This window comes from Sarcophilus harrisii, chromosome 6, assembly GCF_902635505.1.
Source record: "Sarcophilus harrisii chromosome 6, mSarHar1.11, whole genome shotgun sequence".
NCBI classification, from domain to species: domain Eukaryota; kingdom Metazoa; phylum Chordata; class Mammalia; order Dasyuromorphia; family Dasyuridae; genus Sarcophilus; species Sarcophilus harrisii.
The window spans coordinates 187,747,177-187,765,689 of NC_045431.1; the positions used below are offsets into that span (position 1 = coordinate 187,747,177).

Below are 18,513 nucleotides of genomic sequence, written 5' to 3' on the forward strand. Positions count from 1 at the left end.
AGAAGGTATCTAGAGCACTGAGAGGGTAAATTACTTGCCCAATGATTATGTGTCAAAGGTGAGACCTGATCCTGATCTCTGTGGCTTCAAGGCCATCATTCCATCCCTTATGCCCTTTGAAAAAAAATTCCTTTCAATCTGTTACCTCATTGGATCATCTCAACCTTTGGGGTTGTGATCCAAGTAGTATTACCCCCTTGTAACAGAAGTGGAAACTGAGGTACAGAGAGAATAGGATTTCTACAAGGTCACACAGCAAGGATTTGAACACAGATCTCCTGACTTCTCATCCAAGGCCTTTTCTATAATACTATGTTGTTACTGTTTGGAGTTGGAACATCTGAGAAAGGTTTTCAGCTAATAAGTAGAAAAGAGGACTGAACTTGGAGTCAGGAGGTGTATGTTCGAATCCTGGCTCTGACATACACTCTGTGTGACCATGGGTTTCTTCTCTCTAAGCCTCCATTTCCTCATCTGCAAAATGGGTACAATGAGGCTTGCCCTACTGACTTAATAGGGTTGTGTAATGAGGAAAGTTTTGTAAACAGTACAGAAATGTGAATTATTTTTTAAAACATAGCAATTTTCATAATGATGAAAGATTTGAGGGAAATATATCCTTGTTAACAGAAAAATTTAATTAGCCATAAGTCCCTATCCACCAAACATCCTGGTTACTTATTGGTTTCATCAAATATATGTAACTTAAATGATTATATAGGTAAGATTGGAAACCAATGAGAAAAAGGCTGGAAACCAGCAGAACTGGACTATCAAGCAGGAGTAACAGAAGCCCCTTCTGCACAAGACAGAACCAGAAGTGTGACTAGAAATTCTATCACCCGGGACAAATTTGATCCAGGTGGAATAAGGAGGATGCTAAAGCAGGATCACTCCTGTGTAAGATTAAGATAGAATAGAAATAGGTTAGAGGAGGTGGAAAACTAAAGGAATGAAAGGCCAAGATATTTGAAGAGGAGGATGAGGTCCATGGTCAATAAAACATTTTATTAAGTGTCTGCTACATATCAGGCCCTATCCTAAGTATTGGGCATACAAATACAAAAAGACAGTCCCTACCCTCAAGGAGCTTATATTTGAATGAGGATGATGACACAGAAAAGAAAGCTAAAAATATAAGAGAGGAAACAGGAAGCATCCATGATGGGAGGATGATGGAGAAGTAATAAAAGAAATCTAAACTGAATGCAGCCAGATGGAAAATGAGGAGTGGGAAATGAGAGATCTGAGGACACGTCTGTTCTGATCCCTCTCCTTAAATGGAGGAGTTTATGTCTCTACCCTCCAATTAGCAGTCACTGATGAGATGGAAGCAACAAGGCATCATATATTTGCAAGATGATGAGATTTCCCAAAGATGAGTTTATTAAGGCCAATGAGTATTGGTGGGGAAGTTAAAGAAGGATGAGAGGGGGAGAAGACTAATAGCTAGGGACTGAAGGGATTGGAAAGAGGGCAAAGTGACTCAGAGGTCCACAGATCACAGCAAAATGGCTGGAGTAAAGTTCAAAGAGAGATGGCTGCTTGCTGAGTGATGGCAGCAAGGGGAGAGGGGGAGGATGGGATATCACCACCAGGGAAGAGGAAGCAAGGCATCTCTTCCTCCTGGCTCCGTGTGCAAAAGGCTTGAAAGAAGCAGCCAGCCTTGCCAAGCTGCCAAGAGAGGTAGTGTTTTCAGGAGAAAGCTAGTCCGAGTGAGCACTAAGATGGGAAGAATGCAAGAAGAGATCCAGAGAAAGAGAGAAGTTTATAAACAATGGATGAGATTTCCAGATGGCACAGTGGAAAGGGAGGTCAGAGGAGGATAACCTGTCCTATTCTTCATTGTCAGAAACCCCATTCCCTCACCCTTTCCCTGAGCTGCCTTCTCCCCACCCAACCTTAAGGGGGATGGTATGGGTTGGCAAAGGACCATAAATTACAGGAAGGTAATCTGGTCTAGACCATGACAGGGAAAAAGTAGCACCTTCAAGGATCAGGGCCTGAGGCAAAGTTCCAGCTGCCTGCATTCCTTATGGATCTACCTGAAGTTCACAGTGTTTGTGGGAAACAGAAAAATAAAATATCAAAAATAAAAGAGGTCTACAACACTGGAGCCAATTGTCCTGGTGCCAGACCCTGAGGAAAACTACCTTTCTCTGTCTAACCCATGATCGACTACATTTCCCTGAGTGTCAAACTCATAGATTGGGAGCTATAAAGATCAACCACCATCTACAACTGTACCACTCTTGCAGTCTCCTGTGGCCCTTTCCATAAAACCTGAAAATATCCAAGCAATGAGGCCTAAAGAAGAAGCTAATTAATAGGCCTCAGGACTTACCTTTGGCAAAGACCTTGCCAGGAAACCGAGACAGTCAAAACTCAACACAGATATGGAACCTGATGCTCCAGAGAAGACCGGACATGTCAGAACACTCTGCTTGCCCTAGCAAACTTCTCCTACCCAGCTCTGACCTATCACAATAAGGGATGTATATGAACTCATTTTCTGACTCAACACAGCAATGGTCCAGAGCTTTGCCCCCTTACCATTCCCTCCCTCTTCCTTTAGCTAGGAGGGGCCACAGGGAACCTCTGTGCCAACCCTCTCATTACACTTGTAGAAAAACTTGAAGCCCTAATTGAAGTGACTTATAGGATAACAGGATGTAGGGCAGGAAGAGGGCTTAAAGATCATCTAGATCCAACCAGCCATTTTTACAGATTAGAAAACTGAGGCCAAGAAAGCAGAAGTGACTCACCAAGCCACTGATAGGTAGCAGAGCCAAGCTTACAAACCTAGGTTTTTCTCATGCTGAGACTAGAACTCCATCTATACCTCCTAAGATTCTTATATACAAGGCCCAAGTAAAGACCAGCTCATTGGCCTTTGCCTTCAAGGAGCATATTCAAGAAAGTCCAACAGAGCTCCAAGCTGCAAGTTTATCCCATTTTTCCTGCCCCACCCCTAGTAGGCTCTTCCTGAATGCCCAAGAACAGATTCAAACATCTATAACATTTTAAAGTTTACAAAGCACTTTCCTCAAATCAACCCAGTGAGGCAGGTGGTACAAGTATTATCCCCATTTTACGGATGACCAAACTGAGGCTCAGAGGCAGGGAGTGGCTTGCTCCCTGGTCGTACCCAGAAACTGCAAAAGCCTCCTGCTTCCTAGATCTCATCGCCTCAAGAAGCCCAAACCCTCTGTACGTGGTCATGGGCTCTCCATTTTTATCTTTTCAAGGAGCAACATTTCAGTCCAAAGGAATGGTCCCACTTTGCACTGCTCACACAAGGGACTCCCGGGGGCAGCCTCTCTGGGGCTGTGGCCGCAGCTCTGGCGAGCCCAAACTCACCTGGAGGCTTCATGTAGTACTGCTCGATGTCAGCCATGTCCGTGTGCAGGGCACACTCCAGGTAGGTGAGGATCACCTTCCGGCTGTAGTAATACCTCATAGCCAGAAGGAAGACAGGCACGAAGCAGGTGAGCAACAGACATCTGGTCAGTAGAAAGCACAGCACTGCGAAAGAGAAGGGAGGAAAAGGAGAGACTGCAAACCCATCATCTGGGGTGGCCAGCCAGGCCGGCGGCTGCAGGACAGGACCCATTTCTTCCCTCCCTCCTTCCCCGTCCCATAACCCCGCAACAAAGAATTCACCATGACAGTTGAAAGCAGCCACTCCACAGCAAAAGTCGAGTTCCCCGATATCTCAAGGATGTATTTGGAGGGGGAGAAAATGTATTTCCTTCATCTTTTAGAGGCAAATAACAGCTCATGAATCTATACTGATAGGAAAATGGAGGCTCTGAATCTGAAGGGACTTATGATAATGGAATTTAGAGCTAGAAGATAATCTAAGTCCAACCCCTCGTTTACAGACAAGTTAACTGAGGCTTTATCTGTATAAAGGGCTTTCTTCACAGCAGCATTGTCAGAGGGATAGAGTATCAATATTCCCATTTTGCAGCTCAAGAAACTGAGGCAGAGAGAGGTTTCAGTGACTGACCCAGAGCCACAGAATCTCAAACCTAGAAGAGAGGACCTAGTTCCAGTCCCCATTTTCATGTCATGGTTCCAACTTGTCAATGCCAGGATTCCAGTCTAGTTTTCCTGACCGCCTCCCAAGGAGGGAAGAGAAATTAAGAGATGACAAAATAGATAGCAATGATTCTGAGGGAGAATAAGGCAGGCGGAATTTTGAGGCTGGGAAACAGGAAGCACCTTGCCTGCACCAAGCCCAGATTCCTGTCCTGGAGTGTGTTGGACTGACGCACATTTCCTAAATCCCAGATAAGGGAACTGCAACCAGTCCAACTCTAAGGCTAGATGCAGCAGGATTCCACCAAGCCTTTTCCTCCAAGTTAAAGTGCTCAGGGGATGGGTGGGATGGAGTAGAGGCAAGGAACAGAAGGTCTACTGGCCAGGAGCTGCTCAAGCCACTGTTGAAGAAAATTAGTTCATCCCAGAGAAATGTAAAGGGAGTGGGGGGACCCATATCACTAACCCTTAAGGCAAAGGTCATTCTCAGTCTGTTTAGGGAATCAGTGGAAGCTTGCTTTGTATACCTCCTACCCCAATCTTAAGCAGTCTTTCTTGTTTCAGCATTTCTACATGCTGGCTATATAGATAACTAATGGGATGGATGAGGGCATTCAAAAATCAAGAATGGTTAAGTATTCCTCCAAAGTCCTGATACTATTCCCCTTCTCCTAGTCTCTCCTGAACCTAGGAGTAAAGAATATTCTCTCTCTGACTTTCTTTCTCTGTGTATGTCTGTCTCTCTATTTCTGTCTCTATCCTTCTCCACTGTCTCTGTCTCTGTCCCTCTCCTCTGTCTGTCTGTCTGTCTCTCCTCTGTCTCTGTCTCTCCTGGAGCTGGAGATCATCCCCTCATAAATTAACACTTGGGGGCTGTGCTGAGCCAGCCTCCCCCGTCTTGATAAATTATATATAGTCACACTTCCCTGGCAGAGCATCAATTGCCCTTATCAACCGTCCTGAGCATCTCCTGCAACCTTCACTAACCACCCCCATCTCGTTCCAAGAGAAGAGTACCATAGACTGTGACCTCTCTCTATCCCAAAATGTACTGTTCAAGCCAACCAAAGTCAGAAGAGCATGAAAATAGAACAAGGAGAGAGAGAGAGAGAGAGAGAGAGAGAGAGAGAGAGAGAGAGAGAGAGAGAGAGAGAGAAAGTGGGTGGTTATAGCAGAGTGAAAATGAGAAAGCAAAATCTAAAAAGGGAAAAGGGGAGAGTCTGTGAGGAAGAAAAAGGGAGAAAGAGGGAAGATAAGAATAAAGTAAAAGAGATGGAGAAAGAAGAGAGATTGAAAGGAGTTAACACCACGAAAGAGAAGAATGGGAGGCCAAAACAGAGAGAGAGAGAGAGAGAGAGAGAGAGAGAGAGAGAGAGAGAGAGAGAGAGAGAGAGAGAGAGAGAGAGAGAGAGAGAATTTGGTACCTAACATGCTTAGGAACGTGCTCAGAACAAGGCAGCCAGGGGACCCTCCCAGGAGCTTCAGGTGCCACTGGATTCAACAGAAAATGACAAATCGACCCCCCCACACACACACAACTGCTCGTCCCACCTCCCACTCCACCCGCCACAAACCCAGTCTCTGAAGAAAAACAACAACTAGGCAGCTCCCACACGGCAGAGGGCACTGGTAGGGAAAGGGGCGACCTGACACGTATTCTGCCCCAGGGCAGCCGCAAGTTCCTCCTCCCCAGGCCCAGGGGCTGGCCAAGAAGGGCAGGCAGGAGGCCTGCCTTTGGCCCTGGGCAGCAGTGCACTGTGCCAGCGAGCTGACCGAGCCCAGGAGGCTGCGGAGAATTGCACCAGCTCTCCCGCCAGCCCCACTCGCAACCTGACCCGCACCTCGGTCTCTAGGTTACGATGGAATCCTGTTTCCCCGGGGCGGAGGGGCTGGAGAACAGGAGTCAGAGCGTCCAGCTCCCCTGAAGAAGGGGAAAATGGGACGGGGAAGGGCGGGGGTAGGGAGAAGACGGAGAGAGTTGAAGGAATCGAAAGAGGGAGGGAGAAAGAACGCCAAGGAGCAGCTCCTTCTACATCCCACCTCGGCCCTGGATCCCCCGCTGCTCCCGCCGCTGCCCCCTCCCCTCCAGCAGCCGCGGGGCTGATAGGCCTCCCACGGCCAAGAGGAAATGCGTCCACAACCCCCGCCCGCCAACCCCACGGAGACACCCGGCTTATAAAAGACTCCCCTGGGCTTAATTGTTTTTAACTCCTCTGCCCCAGTCCGAGAGTGAGCAAATTGTGCATCTTCTAGAACTGGGAATCTGCATGCGTCCGTTTATAGACTGGCTGCATTGTGCGTGTGTGGTGTGCGCGTGTATGAGTGTGTGTGTGTGTGTGTGTGTGTGTGTGTGTGTGTGTGTGTGGATTCTGAATGCCTCGGTGGAGTGCTGCGCTCCGGGGGCAGGATGCGGAGGGAGTTTTTTGCCCACTGCGGGATCTCCGGCTGCTTCTGCGGCGGGAGAGGGGAGGAAAGGGAGATGGAGCGCGTGGGGCTCCGCAAGTATCTGCGCCAAAAACACAGCCCCGGAACACGAGAGGATGGGAAGGAAGGAGGAGAGGTCCTCCCGTGCTCGCGTCCTGGGACCCCACACCGCGGAGGTGGCGCGAACAAATTGGCTACTTACACGCCAGGAGCACATACATCAGCTGCGTGAAGGGCTGCTGCTTCAGGCCCCGGAACGCCGTGTTGGGGATTCTCTCCATGATGCCGTCATAGAAGATGCGGCGCACCGTGTCTTGCTCTGCAGGGTGGAACTCGCGGATGCAGACGTGCTCCTTTTTGCCATCTTCACCCGCCACCTCGCCGGCCGCCGCGCTGGGGGGCGGCATCGGCGGCGCCGGGGAGGGCGCTGAGCCGCCGGAGAGCGAGGGCCACATCTGGGAGGAGGACACGATCACTGTGTCTTTCTTGGCGCCGGGGATGGTGTCATGATCTTCTGCCACGATTTTCGTCTCGCAAACCATTTTGGGAGACAGACAATGCATGCAAACTGGCCGGGAAAGAGACTAGGTGTGCAAAAAATAATAAAGATATATTAACTTAAATACTAGAATATCTTTGAAAAGGAATGCCGTGAGTGGGCTCTTCTTTCCCCCCCTCCCCCCAAGCCTGTGGTTGGTCGTTTATGAGCCCGAAACGGATGGAACCAGCTGGAAAGATAGAAAGGAACAGCGGTGCATTTTGGAGAAGTATTTATAATGCGGCAGAGCCGGTGCAATCTCGGATCCCGGGGTCCCGCAGGGTCCTAGCGTCCATTGCATTGGCTGAGAAGGGTCACCATGTGATCTCGAGGGGTGGGGAAGAGAAACACCTCCCCCGCTTTGGCGTTTGATTGCAAATTACTACAGCAGTGCCTTTCTCCGGTTTTGCGTGTGTCATTCTCCCTCCCCCTCCATCCCCTCCTCTCTCCTCCTCCCTTCCTTTCCCTTCCCTTCCCGTCTTGGTTCGGGGCCTTCAGAGAGGCGCTATAACACTCGCTAAGCTGTCGAGGGTGGTCCCGGCTCACTCCCGGCCGAGCCAGGGGGGCGAGAAAGACCGAGTTTGATGGCGAGCTAGGGTTTCGCTGTGTGCGTCTCGGTAAACTGGCGGCGGCGACAGCGACAACCCTGAGCGAGCGCTGGACGCGTTGCGCTTGGACGCAAGTTAAATAAGGCGGCGTTGCCCCAGCCTGCCAAAATCCCCGTCTCCCCCCCCCCCACCGCCCCCAGTTTTGGGTGGCTGCGTTCCCCTCACAGAAGAGTTGATTAATCTGAAGGTCGTGTCCCATTCCCTAGCCCGGGAAGCCCCCTTTAAGGAAGTGACGGGGGGGGAGGGGGCAGATTATCCGTTGCACTTTAGGCGTTCGCATCCTATTTTTGGATGTTCGTTTTAAGGAAGGCCTTTGGAGAACTTGTAATTTACCGGGAGGGGGAAGGGACAGGTGGAGAGGGTTGCAGCCGCTGATTCCGTATTGGAGAATCTTTCCTGGGCTCTCCCTCTAGTCTTTGTCAAGCCGAGCACCTCCCCGGTACTCGGGCCGCTCTCCTCTGGAGGGGGAAGGGGAGGGGGGAACCTCCTGGGGTCTTAGTCCTCGGGCAGCACTTGGGCGGTTTAGGAAGGCCGAACTTAAGCTCAAGCCAACCACAAACATGCATCTCGATTACAACGGGGGAACAATAGCGAATGGAATCCCCGAGATCAGACGTTCTCACGACAAACGCGTTGGGGACAAAAACGAGATTGAGTTTGGGAAGCCTAAAGGTTCCGAAAGAGATGGAATCCCAGTCCGGGAAGGGAAGATTCTGCTCTGGCTTGTAAACCCGAGCTCGATCCTTCCCGAGGCATGTTCTCTCAAGGGAGAAGCTCGGAAACTCCGCTTGGGCTGGACCAAGTCGAGAAATAGCGGGCTGTGGTGCCTAAGCTCGCTTCGCGCAGCAGCCAGTCCGGCCGGGCTGACCACCCCCGAGGGGTAGGTCTGGAGGCAGGGCCGGACAAACGAATATATTAGATACACTCAGCTGGGGCGCCCCAAGGGCTCGTGTCGAAAGAGGGGCTAGAAGGGGTCTTCAGGCGCCGCGCTCCCTTATTTACGAGTCCACTCTCCCGACTTAAGTCCTGCTGCTGCGAGTCACGCAGCCCCATTTCCCCTAGGGATAGAAGGTAGACCCGGCCAACACCCTAGCCATCCCTGCTTTTATTTTAATCACCCAAGACTGAGATGGCTGGGAGAGGAAGGAGAGAGATGACTCTTCGGACAGCAGACAGAGCTCCCCAAGCCCTTAGGCAACCTGTCAGTGGGATCAGAGAACATCAGGTCCCCAGCACAACTCCCGGTCCCGACCCTAAGAGCCCCGGGCTGAATCCGAGTTCACTGCTGGGCCTGGGGCAATCCAGGTACAAGGTCCGGGCCAATTCCCTCTCCTCCATTCCCCTCCCCTGCCCTCCTTCGCTCCATGAGCCTCCGCTTGCCTCTTATAGATCAAACTCAACCTTCTCCCGGTTGGAACCGGCCAAGCCACCGGCTCCCCTTCTCCTTTCTCCTCCCCCTCCTCCTCCTCCACCTCCTTCTTCTACAGCCCCTTACAGCAGTCGAGCCCCCGGCCCCGCCTCCGCCCACAGCCTCCCGCCCCCGCGCTCCTCCCCACCCCACCAGGAACGCATGCGCCTTGCTGCCTCGGTGCAGGTACTCGATGAGGTGTCCCATTCTCTCGGTTGGGGTATTAGGGCCGGAGTTGGGGGAGGAGGAAAGAGGGAGGGCTCTTGACTGGCGAGGGATGAGGGGGCGGTTTCCTCCCCCTCTTCGCAACCCCCGTCTCTAAGCTAAAGCTGCGGCTCCCTCCTGCTGTCCGGCTGTACCCGCCCCGCCCCGGTGCTGCCCGAGAGCCCGAGCGGGAGGGGTAGGGGGAAGAAAGATGTGAGGGTCGGGGCCCACCGCGCCTGCGCCTGCAGCAGCCCTACTGCAAGCAAGGGAAAGAGAGATGGGGTCCGTACTGGCTAAGGGTTCCAACCTACGTGGGGACCCGCTCCGCGGCACTGGGAGATAAAGAGATCAGAGTCCCAGGGTCTTGCTCCCTGTTTTCAAAGGTTCAGGGAAAGATTTAGAGACCCCCTAGTCTGTCAAGAACAACCCCCTGCCCTCCTCCAGCCCGAGGGGGATCCCTGAGCAGAAAGGAGATCCTATAATAAGGAGGAGGCTGGATCGGAGAGACTTGAAATCAAAGGACTTGTCCAAGGTCACACTGGTAGCAAGGAGCAGTCAGAAGTCAAGCCTGATTCTATGACTCTTGGAGTAAAAATGGTGGGACTTAGTTTGGTTTGTTTTGTTTGGGGGAAGGGAGTTGGAGGAAGGTGAGTAAATTGAGTGACACCGCCTAGGTTTTGAGTGACCCCTTCTGGGGAGGGGGTTTTTCCATGTTTTTTCCTCCAGAAATCATAGAAAGCTAGATTGATGTTCTGGAATGATGTTTACATCTGCCTCTCAGTAGATCTGCCCTCCTCCCCCGACCCCTCTGAAACTGTGTCCTAGTCTTGGTTCTGCTGATGAGGAGCTGCAAGGAAAGTTAATCTAATCGTATTGGATGTGCCCCAGGTCTTGTTCTGGGTCCCTGTTGCCCTTTGCTCTGGGCTCTCTCTTTACCAAGATCTAAAGTCCTCTTTTCCCCAGAGATGTTGCCTTGTCTGGGATGCTGTCCCCTGGACACATTTTAATTCCTTTCCTGGTTCGCTCCCCTCCCCCACCGTGGTACCATGATTGAATTTACAAGAAGTTCTTCTTTGTGAATATGGCCTTCAAAGAGGGCACAGAGAAAGGAGTTTGAAGACTGGAGATCTGGAGAGAAACACCCGCTCAGCTCTTTGGAGGAGCCTGCCTGGACCCCAGGGATAGCTGGGAAGAATCAAGACATTCCTAGATCAGGCTTCCTGGACTAAACACTGGTTCTTGAAACAAATGGAAACCAAAGTTAGGGCAGAACAAAATGGAAGAAAAAGAAGAAAAAGAAAAAAAAAAAAAAAGAACAAAATGGAAGGACAGAGCTCTGATGTGGATGAGCAAACCTGAATCTTACCTTTTATTAGTAATAGGAGTTCTCCCGTGGGGGCTAAGGGATAGCATGAAGGTAGAAGGACTTATATGTTCCTTTGATTATTTTTTTCCTTGGAAGTGGGGGATCCAAGATGGTATTTTAAGTCTAGAAAACATAGGCTCTGGGAGGTAGAGGCCCACAAGAGGAGGAATGGTGGGAGTTGATTGTTTGGTTTGGTTTGCTGGGGAGGAGGGGTTGGAAGAGAATGAGAAGGACAATAGGAGGTCTTGTAGGAGCTCAGAACTCTTTCCCTTTCTGTGGGGATCTATGGGATAAGGACTTCCCAATGAAGAAACTTCCTCTACCAGTATAGGTAGGCATCCTTCTTCGACTTAAAGTCTTAGAGGGTTGCTTAGAAGCTGAGAGGGTAAATGTAATTTACCCAAGGCTACATGGCATGTATACACATATATAGTATGTATATGTATATTGTGTGCATATATTACATATATGTTCTATATGTATTTACATACACATACATACCCTGTCACCTTGGGTAAACACATATGTGTATGTATATGTTATATATTTTATCAAATATGTATATATTTCTATATGTTTACATATATACATACATAAGTATGTGTGTATATGTCAGAGGCAGAACTCGGATACTGACACTGAAGCCAGCCTTCTACTACACCATAGAAGCTAAGCATGCAGCCCTGCTTTCTGACTGCCTTGGGCAGCAACACTTCTGAGTGCTTTAATATAATTGGAAAATATTTAACAAAATATAGATAATGTTAATATGCAGTTTTCTGGGTCAATAAGCTGCCTGCAGGGATCCTTACTTATATCCTTGTTTCTATCTTGAGTTTGCTGTGACTTCCCTATACTTATCAGCCAAATTCAGACATTCTTAGAGGGAGACTAATCAAAGAATGAGTTGTGTGAGAACACCCCAGTAGTAAACCATGAAAATCTGAAAGTTAGGCTACAGGTTAGGTAATGAACAAGAAAAAAAAATTAAAAATCTGGAATTTGGGATCAGAGCTCAACTTCCAACTCCATTAACTAGCTGTGTGATTTTGGACAAGTCATTGTCTCCTTATCTGGACTGTAATTTTCCTTCTCAAAAAATGAACCAATTGGACTATGTGAGTTCTTTCCTGATTCTTATAGTCTGTCTTCTGTGATTGGAGAACGTTTCTAAACTCTGAAATCCTAGGCATTGGGTTATTTTCAGACTCTTAACATGCTGTTCAACTCCACCAGCATCTATTGAGCCCCAGAAATTTAATCTCTCCCAAGACAGATAAAAATCACCATCCCCACCCAGGAAAGAGTCAGTTCTAGACAATACTATCTCAGTTCTGGACAATACTGTCTTGATTCTGGACAATATTGTCTCGATTCTGTAGCTTTCCTTTTAAAGGGGCAAGGGCAGATTAGTGCCCATCTTGGATATTCAAACTGATTTTTCTCTACTATAACCTTGGTGGGGAGAGTTTAACATATTAGCCTCTTTTGCAAAAGTCAATAAGGTGAGATACAGAGAAGTTAAGCCCTTGACCCATGGTCACACTGTCTGGACTTCTCCATAAAAAATACTTTTTTTCTCACTTTGTGGTTCTTAATGTTCACTTCCTACTACCACATCAAAGTAAAAACTGGCATCTTTCTGACCATTTATTTGCCTGCAGTGTGACGAGGATTTTTTTTTTCAGAAGATCCTGGAGCCAGATACAGAAATAAACAAACCTTTCCCTTTAAAGCCCTGCTCCTTGGCCAAAAGAGAGAGAAAGAATAGCTCTCTGGCTGCATCTAGGGGAGCTGAGAGCAATTGTCTGGAGAGGTCATTGGCTGCAGCATCTGCATTGGGAGCAAAGACAGAGCCTGCCCTGTGGCGTAACATAGCATGATGCTGCACAGTGAGCTTGGAAATTTCTGATCCTCCATTAACCAGGGAAGCCCAACATCAGAAAATGAGCCAGTGGTTCTCTGGGAGAGTTGTTTAGTATGCAAACAGGATGGAGAAAGGCCTTGAGTGGAAATAGCAATCGAAATTCTAGGAGCACAAATGGTTCTTGGAGATTTTCATCTACTCTCGGCTACTCATTTTAGACCTGTGGGAACTGGGGCCTTTAGAGGCTGTGACTTAGCCCAGATCACAGAGCTATTAAGCACAGGACATGGAACTTCATTGTACTAATGAGGAAATGTGTGAACAGAATATAGAAACTGGGGACCTACCAATGGTCTTCTGGGTGGAATTAGGCTGCACAGGAGGGTATAAGGAGAGATAAGGTTGCGAAGATAAGTTAGAACATGTAAACCTTAAATGTCAGATCAGTAGTTTTTATTCACTGAATTTGAGTCCACAAGTAAGTTTTAATAAGACTTCCCAGCTTGATGCTGGGAATACAGCCTTGCTCTCAAGGACCTTACGTTCTACTGAAGATTTTTGAGTAGGGAGTTGTAATGGGCTGAGGCTTGAGTTGATGCACTGAGGTCCCAAGTACGTGAGGCTAACTAGTAATTGGGCTATACTCTATTAATATACATGATTGGATAAAGAATGGTCCCTGCCCACTCTCCCTGCAAGTCCTGATGTGTTGTATAGGAAATGACAATTTTGGTGGGTGGAGGCAGAGAGAGAGAGAGGAAGAGAAGCTGGGAGAGATTGGGCATGGGTTCGAGACTCCGAGCTGCTGGTTGTGTGGCTGCTGGTCGAGCTAGCTTCTTGACTCAGCTGCACACATTGCTATCGCCGATTCTCTTCCACCTCCGATCCTTCTTCACTGAGAATAAAGACTGATGATTTTCCCCTAACCTGAATTCCTGTCTCGTGCTGATCTTAAAATACACGATCTTCACAGGGAGTGACTTGTGCTTCCTTCCCAGATGGACTGTAAGCATCTTGAGGACAGGGATCCTACCTCATGGATTTCACAACATATTTTTTTTCATCTTAAAGCCACCCCCTCCCCATTCATCCACAAATAGCACCTTGATAGCACAAATAGATACTTCCATAGATACTTTTTATAAAATTAATAATAATAACAGTATTACCATTTCTATTATACCTTATAATTTTCCTTGAAACAGCCCTGGGAATGAGGTAATCTAAGTATTATCAAACCCCATTTTACAGATGAGGAGACTGGGACTCAGAAGTAATTTGATAGATCCAAGGTCACCCTGCTTAGGAAGTAGTGAAGTAGATCTCCAAAACTAGATTTCCCGACACCAAATTACCTTCTTTCTCTTATGTCTTGTAGCACCCCAAATCAACTATTGATAATTTCTCAAAAATTTAAACAGAGTTATGGCGCGTGCATTGAGCAGGTTGGGAAGTAAAAGAAGCAGCCAGATGGTACAATGGATAGAGAAGTGAGCCTGGAGCCAAAAAACTGAGTTCAAATACAGCCTCAAAAACTTGCTAGCTCTGCAACTGTGGTCAAGTCATTTAACCTTAGTATACCTCAGTTCCCTTATCTCTATAATGGGATAATAATAGCACTCTCAAGGTTGTTGTCAACATCAAATGAGATATGATTTATAAAGCAGGTAGCACAATACCTGGCACATAGTAGGTACTTAAGAAAAGAGAAGAGTTACTAATCTATTTTAGAGATAAGAAAACCAAAACTCGATTTAGAAAACTCTTGTGGGAGTCATCCAGCTAATGAGTGCATGTCTGAATCAATACTGAAACTCAAGTCTTTGTAACCCGTTTCCACTATTCCTCTATCACTAGTGGGGAAAAAAAAAATGAAGACCACAATTTCATTCTTTTTAAACTTCTCTGTCTTCCTGATCCATCCCACACAGGCCACATCTTCCTGTTTTTCACAATCATCATTCTGTTAATCTCCATCTACTGGTCACCTCAAATCTCTTTCTTTCCCTAGGGGACACTGCGAAGGGATGCTGCAAAACACAAAGCAAAGCTGAATTTGTCTTGAAAAACTGATTAAAAATATCTTTCTGCTACTTTCCTCTGCAAAAACTGCTAGTCGCTACTTTGTGTACTATCGGATTTTATAGTTTTGTGTCACCCAGGTTTTTTTGTTTATGTGTCAACCTAACATTTTGTGAGCTCCAATGGGTCTTATCTCTACTTTGCATCTTCCTAGCACCAAAATAAGGCCTATGCACGCAGCAGGTCCTAAAATATACAAAGAGAGAGTTTACTTTTTTAATAATAGAGAAGGCAGTAACCTGCTGCTCTAGGCTTAAGGGTAATCCCAGCCATATTATTCCCAGTTTCATATGTAGAAACAGACTTTAGGAAGGGAGGAATAGAGAAATTGTGAGATGCCAATTCCCCATGCTTAGGCAGAGAGATGTGGAATCAGGAAAACCTTTGATCAAATATGGCCTCAGACACTCTCTAGCTGTTTGATCCTGGGAAATTTATTTAACCCTGCTTGCCTCACTTTCCTCTGCTATAAAATGAACTGGAGAAAGATATGGAAAATCATTCCATTATCCAAATGGGATCACAAAGATTCAGATGCAAATGAAAAGACTGAAAAGAGAACAATTTTCATGGGTAAGGGACCCGGGACATAGTTAGTAAGATGTCCTTCGTGACAATCCCTTGTTTCTCCCATCTCCTCTGCCACATCACCAATTTGATAAGTTGGGTGGCAGCCAGGATGAGTGGGAGAAATTCCATAATAAAGTGGAAGGTAAACCTCATCATTTTGTCTAAGTTCTTCTTGGCCTTCAAGGATTTGCTTCAGATCCCACCTTCTCCTTCCTAAAATCATTTTCACCCACAACACTTTAAAACTTCAATAGAATCATTTATTGGAGTGGGCATCCGAATATAGAGTATAGGATTTCAGAGGTGAGGAACTTTAGAATGCAGACTATCTGAGTTTTGAATTTGAATTTGAATACAAAATATAGAATGTCTAAACTTAGAACACAAAATATAGAATGTCAGAGCTGCAAAGACTTCTGGGTCTTAGCAGCAGCAACTGGAAATTTATAAATGGATTTCCTAGCCATTATTTCATTTGATCTTCACAAAAATATGGGAGGAACAGGGCAAGGATTATTATTCCCATTTTACAAAGGAGGAAGCTGAGGCATGGACAGAGCTCTTCTATAAAACGAGAGGGTTGGCGTGATTCCAGAGGGAGGATGATGAAAAATGCCACTCACCTCCTGGCAAGAATTGATGGACTCAGGATCAGAGTAAGACATACTTTTAGACATTGTCTAAGTGAACTGACCATTCATATGTGTTACAAGGCTTTAGTTTTTCTTTTTTTTTCTTTTTCCTTTTTTTTTGGTGGGAAGAGGTGAGACAAAATAAATGTTAATTAATTTTAATTTTTAATAATAGATTTTTATTTTCAAAACACATGCAAAGATAGCTTTTAGCATTTACCCTTGCAAAACCTTGTGTTCCAAATTTTTCTCCCTTTCCCTACCCCTAGACAGCAAATAATCCAATATATGTTAAACATGTGTTATTTCCACAAGAAATGCTGCACAAGAAAAATCAGCTCAAAAAGGAAAAAAAATTGAGAAAAAAAGCAATGCTAATTAATTTTTTAAAATTATTTAATTTAAGAAATAATCATAAAATGGACTGGAATGCTTGAAGATTCCTGAGAGCCACTCTAGTGCTAGGTTTTTATGAGTCTCACGGAACCAGGGGCTGCTTGAGCTCTGATGAACCCATCTTTTAGGGGAGATGGGGGTGAGGATAGCAGTAGGAGTTCCCAGCTCATCAACTCACCAGCTTTTTCAGAGAACTTCTAGGTCTTGGGGCCCATATTCAGCTACAAGGAGGCAGGAGGGAGAGATAAGAGAAGAACAGAACTGTTTTCTGCCCTTAGGGACCTCACAGCCTATAATAAGAATTATAATGCCAGGCCAAGAAGCTTAGTCTAAAGCAGTCTCTAGAGCAGTGTGAATTTGCATGGAGGGGGAAACCATCTTTATTTTCACTATAATTGGTTTTCTTTGTACTCCTATGCATTTTATTTTATGCATTGTCAAGCGTAATTCTGAGAAAGGATCCATGGGCTTCACTATACTGCCTAAGGAGTCGATGACACAAAACTGAGTCTGGAGGAAGACTAATATATGACTTAGTCAAGAGTTCAAGCTAGAAAGGAATGCCAGTCCAAATCCTTTGTTATATAGTAACGAAACCTGGGACTGAGAAGATCAAGTGGCTTGTCAATGGTACATCAGAGAGGAACCTGGAACTCAGGTCCTCCAAGTCAATTCCACTGTCCTATGAGCCTCCTGCCTCGTGTTTGAGTTTATTATTTTGGAATTGCCCATATGTAAGACCTTTTCTAAAGGCAGCTAAGATAGTGGAGGGGATAGAGAAGTCAGAAGGATCTGAGTTCAAATCCAGCCTCAGACATTTAACACTAGCTGTGTGAACCCCAACTGTCTCACCCAAAAAAGGGGGGAAGACTCTTTCCTAGTTTAAGTCTAGGAGTAAGTGTTCCCAACATGAACTCTTAAAAAATGTCTCCTCCTAGCCCACTTAGGCTAAGTTCCTATGGATTTTTTATATTGCCAAAGACCTTAAAGATCATCTAACCTACTCATCTTACAAATGTAGAAGCTGATGTTCTGCCTTGCACTGGGTCATGCCAACTGATGTTAGAGTCTTCCTTCTCCCAGTCCATTGTCTATATTATGTTACCAAATTTATTTTCTCTATAAAATTCCCTTAGGCAAATGGGAGGACACCCCTGGCTATGCATTGCCCAGTGCTAACCACCATATTGTTACACTCTCAGAATGCACTTGTCCTAGAAATGACAAATATTTTATATTTATTCACTTTCTGGGTTTGTCTTAGGTTTCCTGATCCCAGCACACAAGCACATACCCATGACCTTCTATCCTAAAACCTATATGATTTTTACACAGTAAGGGTCATAGAAAGAGGACAATGGAAGCAAATACTTTACCCAGTTCCTGGACTCAGGGAAGGAGGGAAGGAAAGAAAGAAAGAAAGAAAGAAAGAAAGAAAGAAAGAAAGAAAGAAAGAAAGAAAGAAAGAAAGAAAGAAAGAAAGAAAGAAAGGAAGGAAGGAAGGAAGAGAGAAAGAAGGAGAGAGAGAAAGAGAAAGAAAGAAAGGGAGAGAGAGGGAGAGAAAAGGAAGGAAGGAAGGAAGGAAGCAAGAGAGAAAGAAAAGAGAAAGGAGAGAGAAAGAGAAAGAAAGAAGGAGAGAGAGAAAGAGAGAGAAATAGAAAAAGAAAGGGAGAAAGAGAGAGAAAGGAAGGAAGGAAGGAAGGAAGGAAGGAAGGAAGGAAGGAGAAAGGAAGAGAGAAAGAAAGAAAGAAAGAAAGAAAGAAAGAAAGAAAGAAAGAAAGGAAGGAAGAGAGAAAGAAAAGAGAAAGAAGAGAGAGAAAGAGAAAGAAAGAAAGAGAGAGAGAAAAGAGAAAGAGAGAAAGAAAGGAGAAAGAGAAGAAGGAAGAAGGAAGAAAGAAGAAGAAGGAGAAGAGAGAGAAAAGAAGAAGAAAGGAAAGAAAGAGAAGAAGAAAGAAGAGAAAGAAGAAGGAAAGAGAAAGAAAAAAAGAAGGAGAGAGAAAAGGAAAGGAAGGAGAAGGAAGGAGGAGAAAGGAAGAAGAAGAGAAAGAAAAGAAAGAAAGAAAGAAAGAAGAAGAAGGAGAAAGAGAGAGAAGAGAAAGGAAGAGAAGAAAGAGAAGAAAGGAAGAAAGGAAGGAAGAGAAGAGAAGGAAGGAAGAAGAAGGAAGGAAGAGAAGGGAAGGAGAAGAGGGAAGAAAGAAAGAAAGAAGAAGAAAGAAAGAAAGAAAGAAAGAAAGAAAAGAAGAAAGGAAGAAGAAGAAGAAGAGAAAAGAAAAGAGAAGAAGGAGAGAGAAAGAGAAGAGAAAGGAGAGAGAGAGAAAAGGAAGGAAGAGAGAAAGAAAAGAGAAAGGAGAGAGAAAGAGAAAGAAGGAGAGGA

The 18,513-nt window shown here is 46.0% G+C and overlaps 1 protein-coding gene across 1 annotated transcript in view; it reads right to left on the reverse strand.

Annotated features, from left to right (window-relative positions):
- The window catches only part of NAT8L (N-acetyltransferase 8 like), a 45,905-nt gene extending 38,621 nt beyond the window's left edge, over positions 1-7,284 (reverse strand). Inside the window, exons 1-2 of the mRNA XM_003773438.4 lie at positions 6,671-7,284; positions 3,361-3,525 (exon numbers count right to left, since the gene is read on the reverse strand). Coding sequence (XP_003773486.1) covers positions 3,361-3,525; positions 6,671-7,031 — 526 coding nt within the window. The 5' untranslated portion in view covers positions 7,032-7,284. The remainder of the gene's footprint in view (positions 1-3,360; positions 3,526-6,670) is intronic.
- Positions 7,285-18,513: the final 11,229 nt, after the last annotated feature.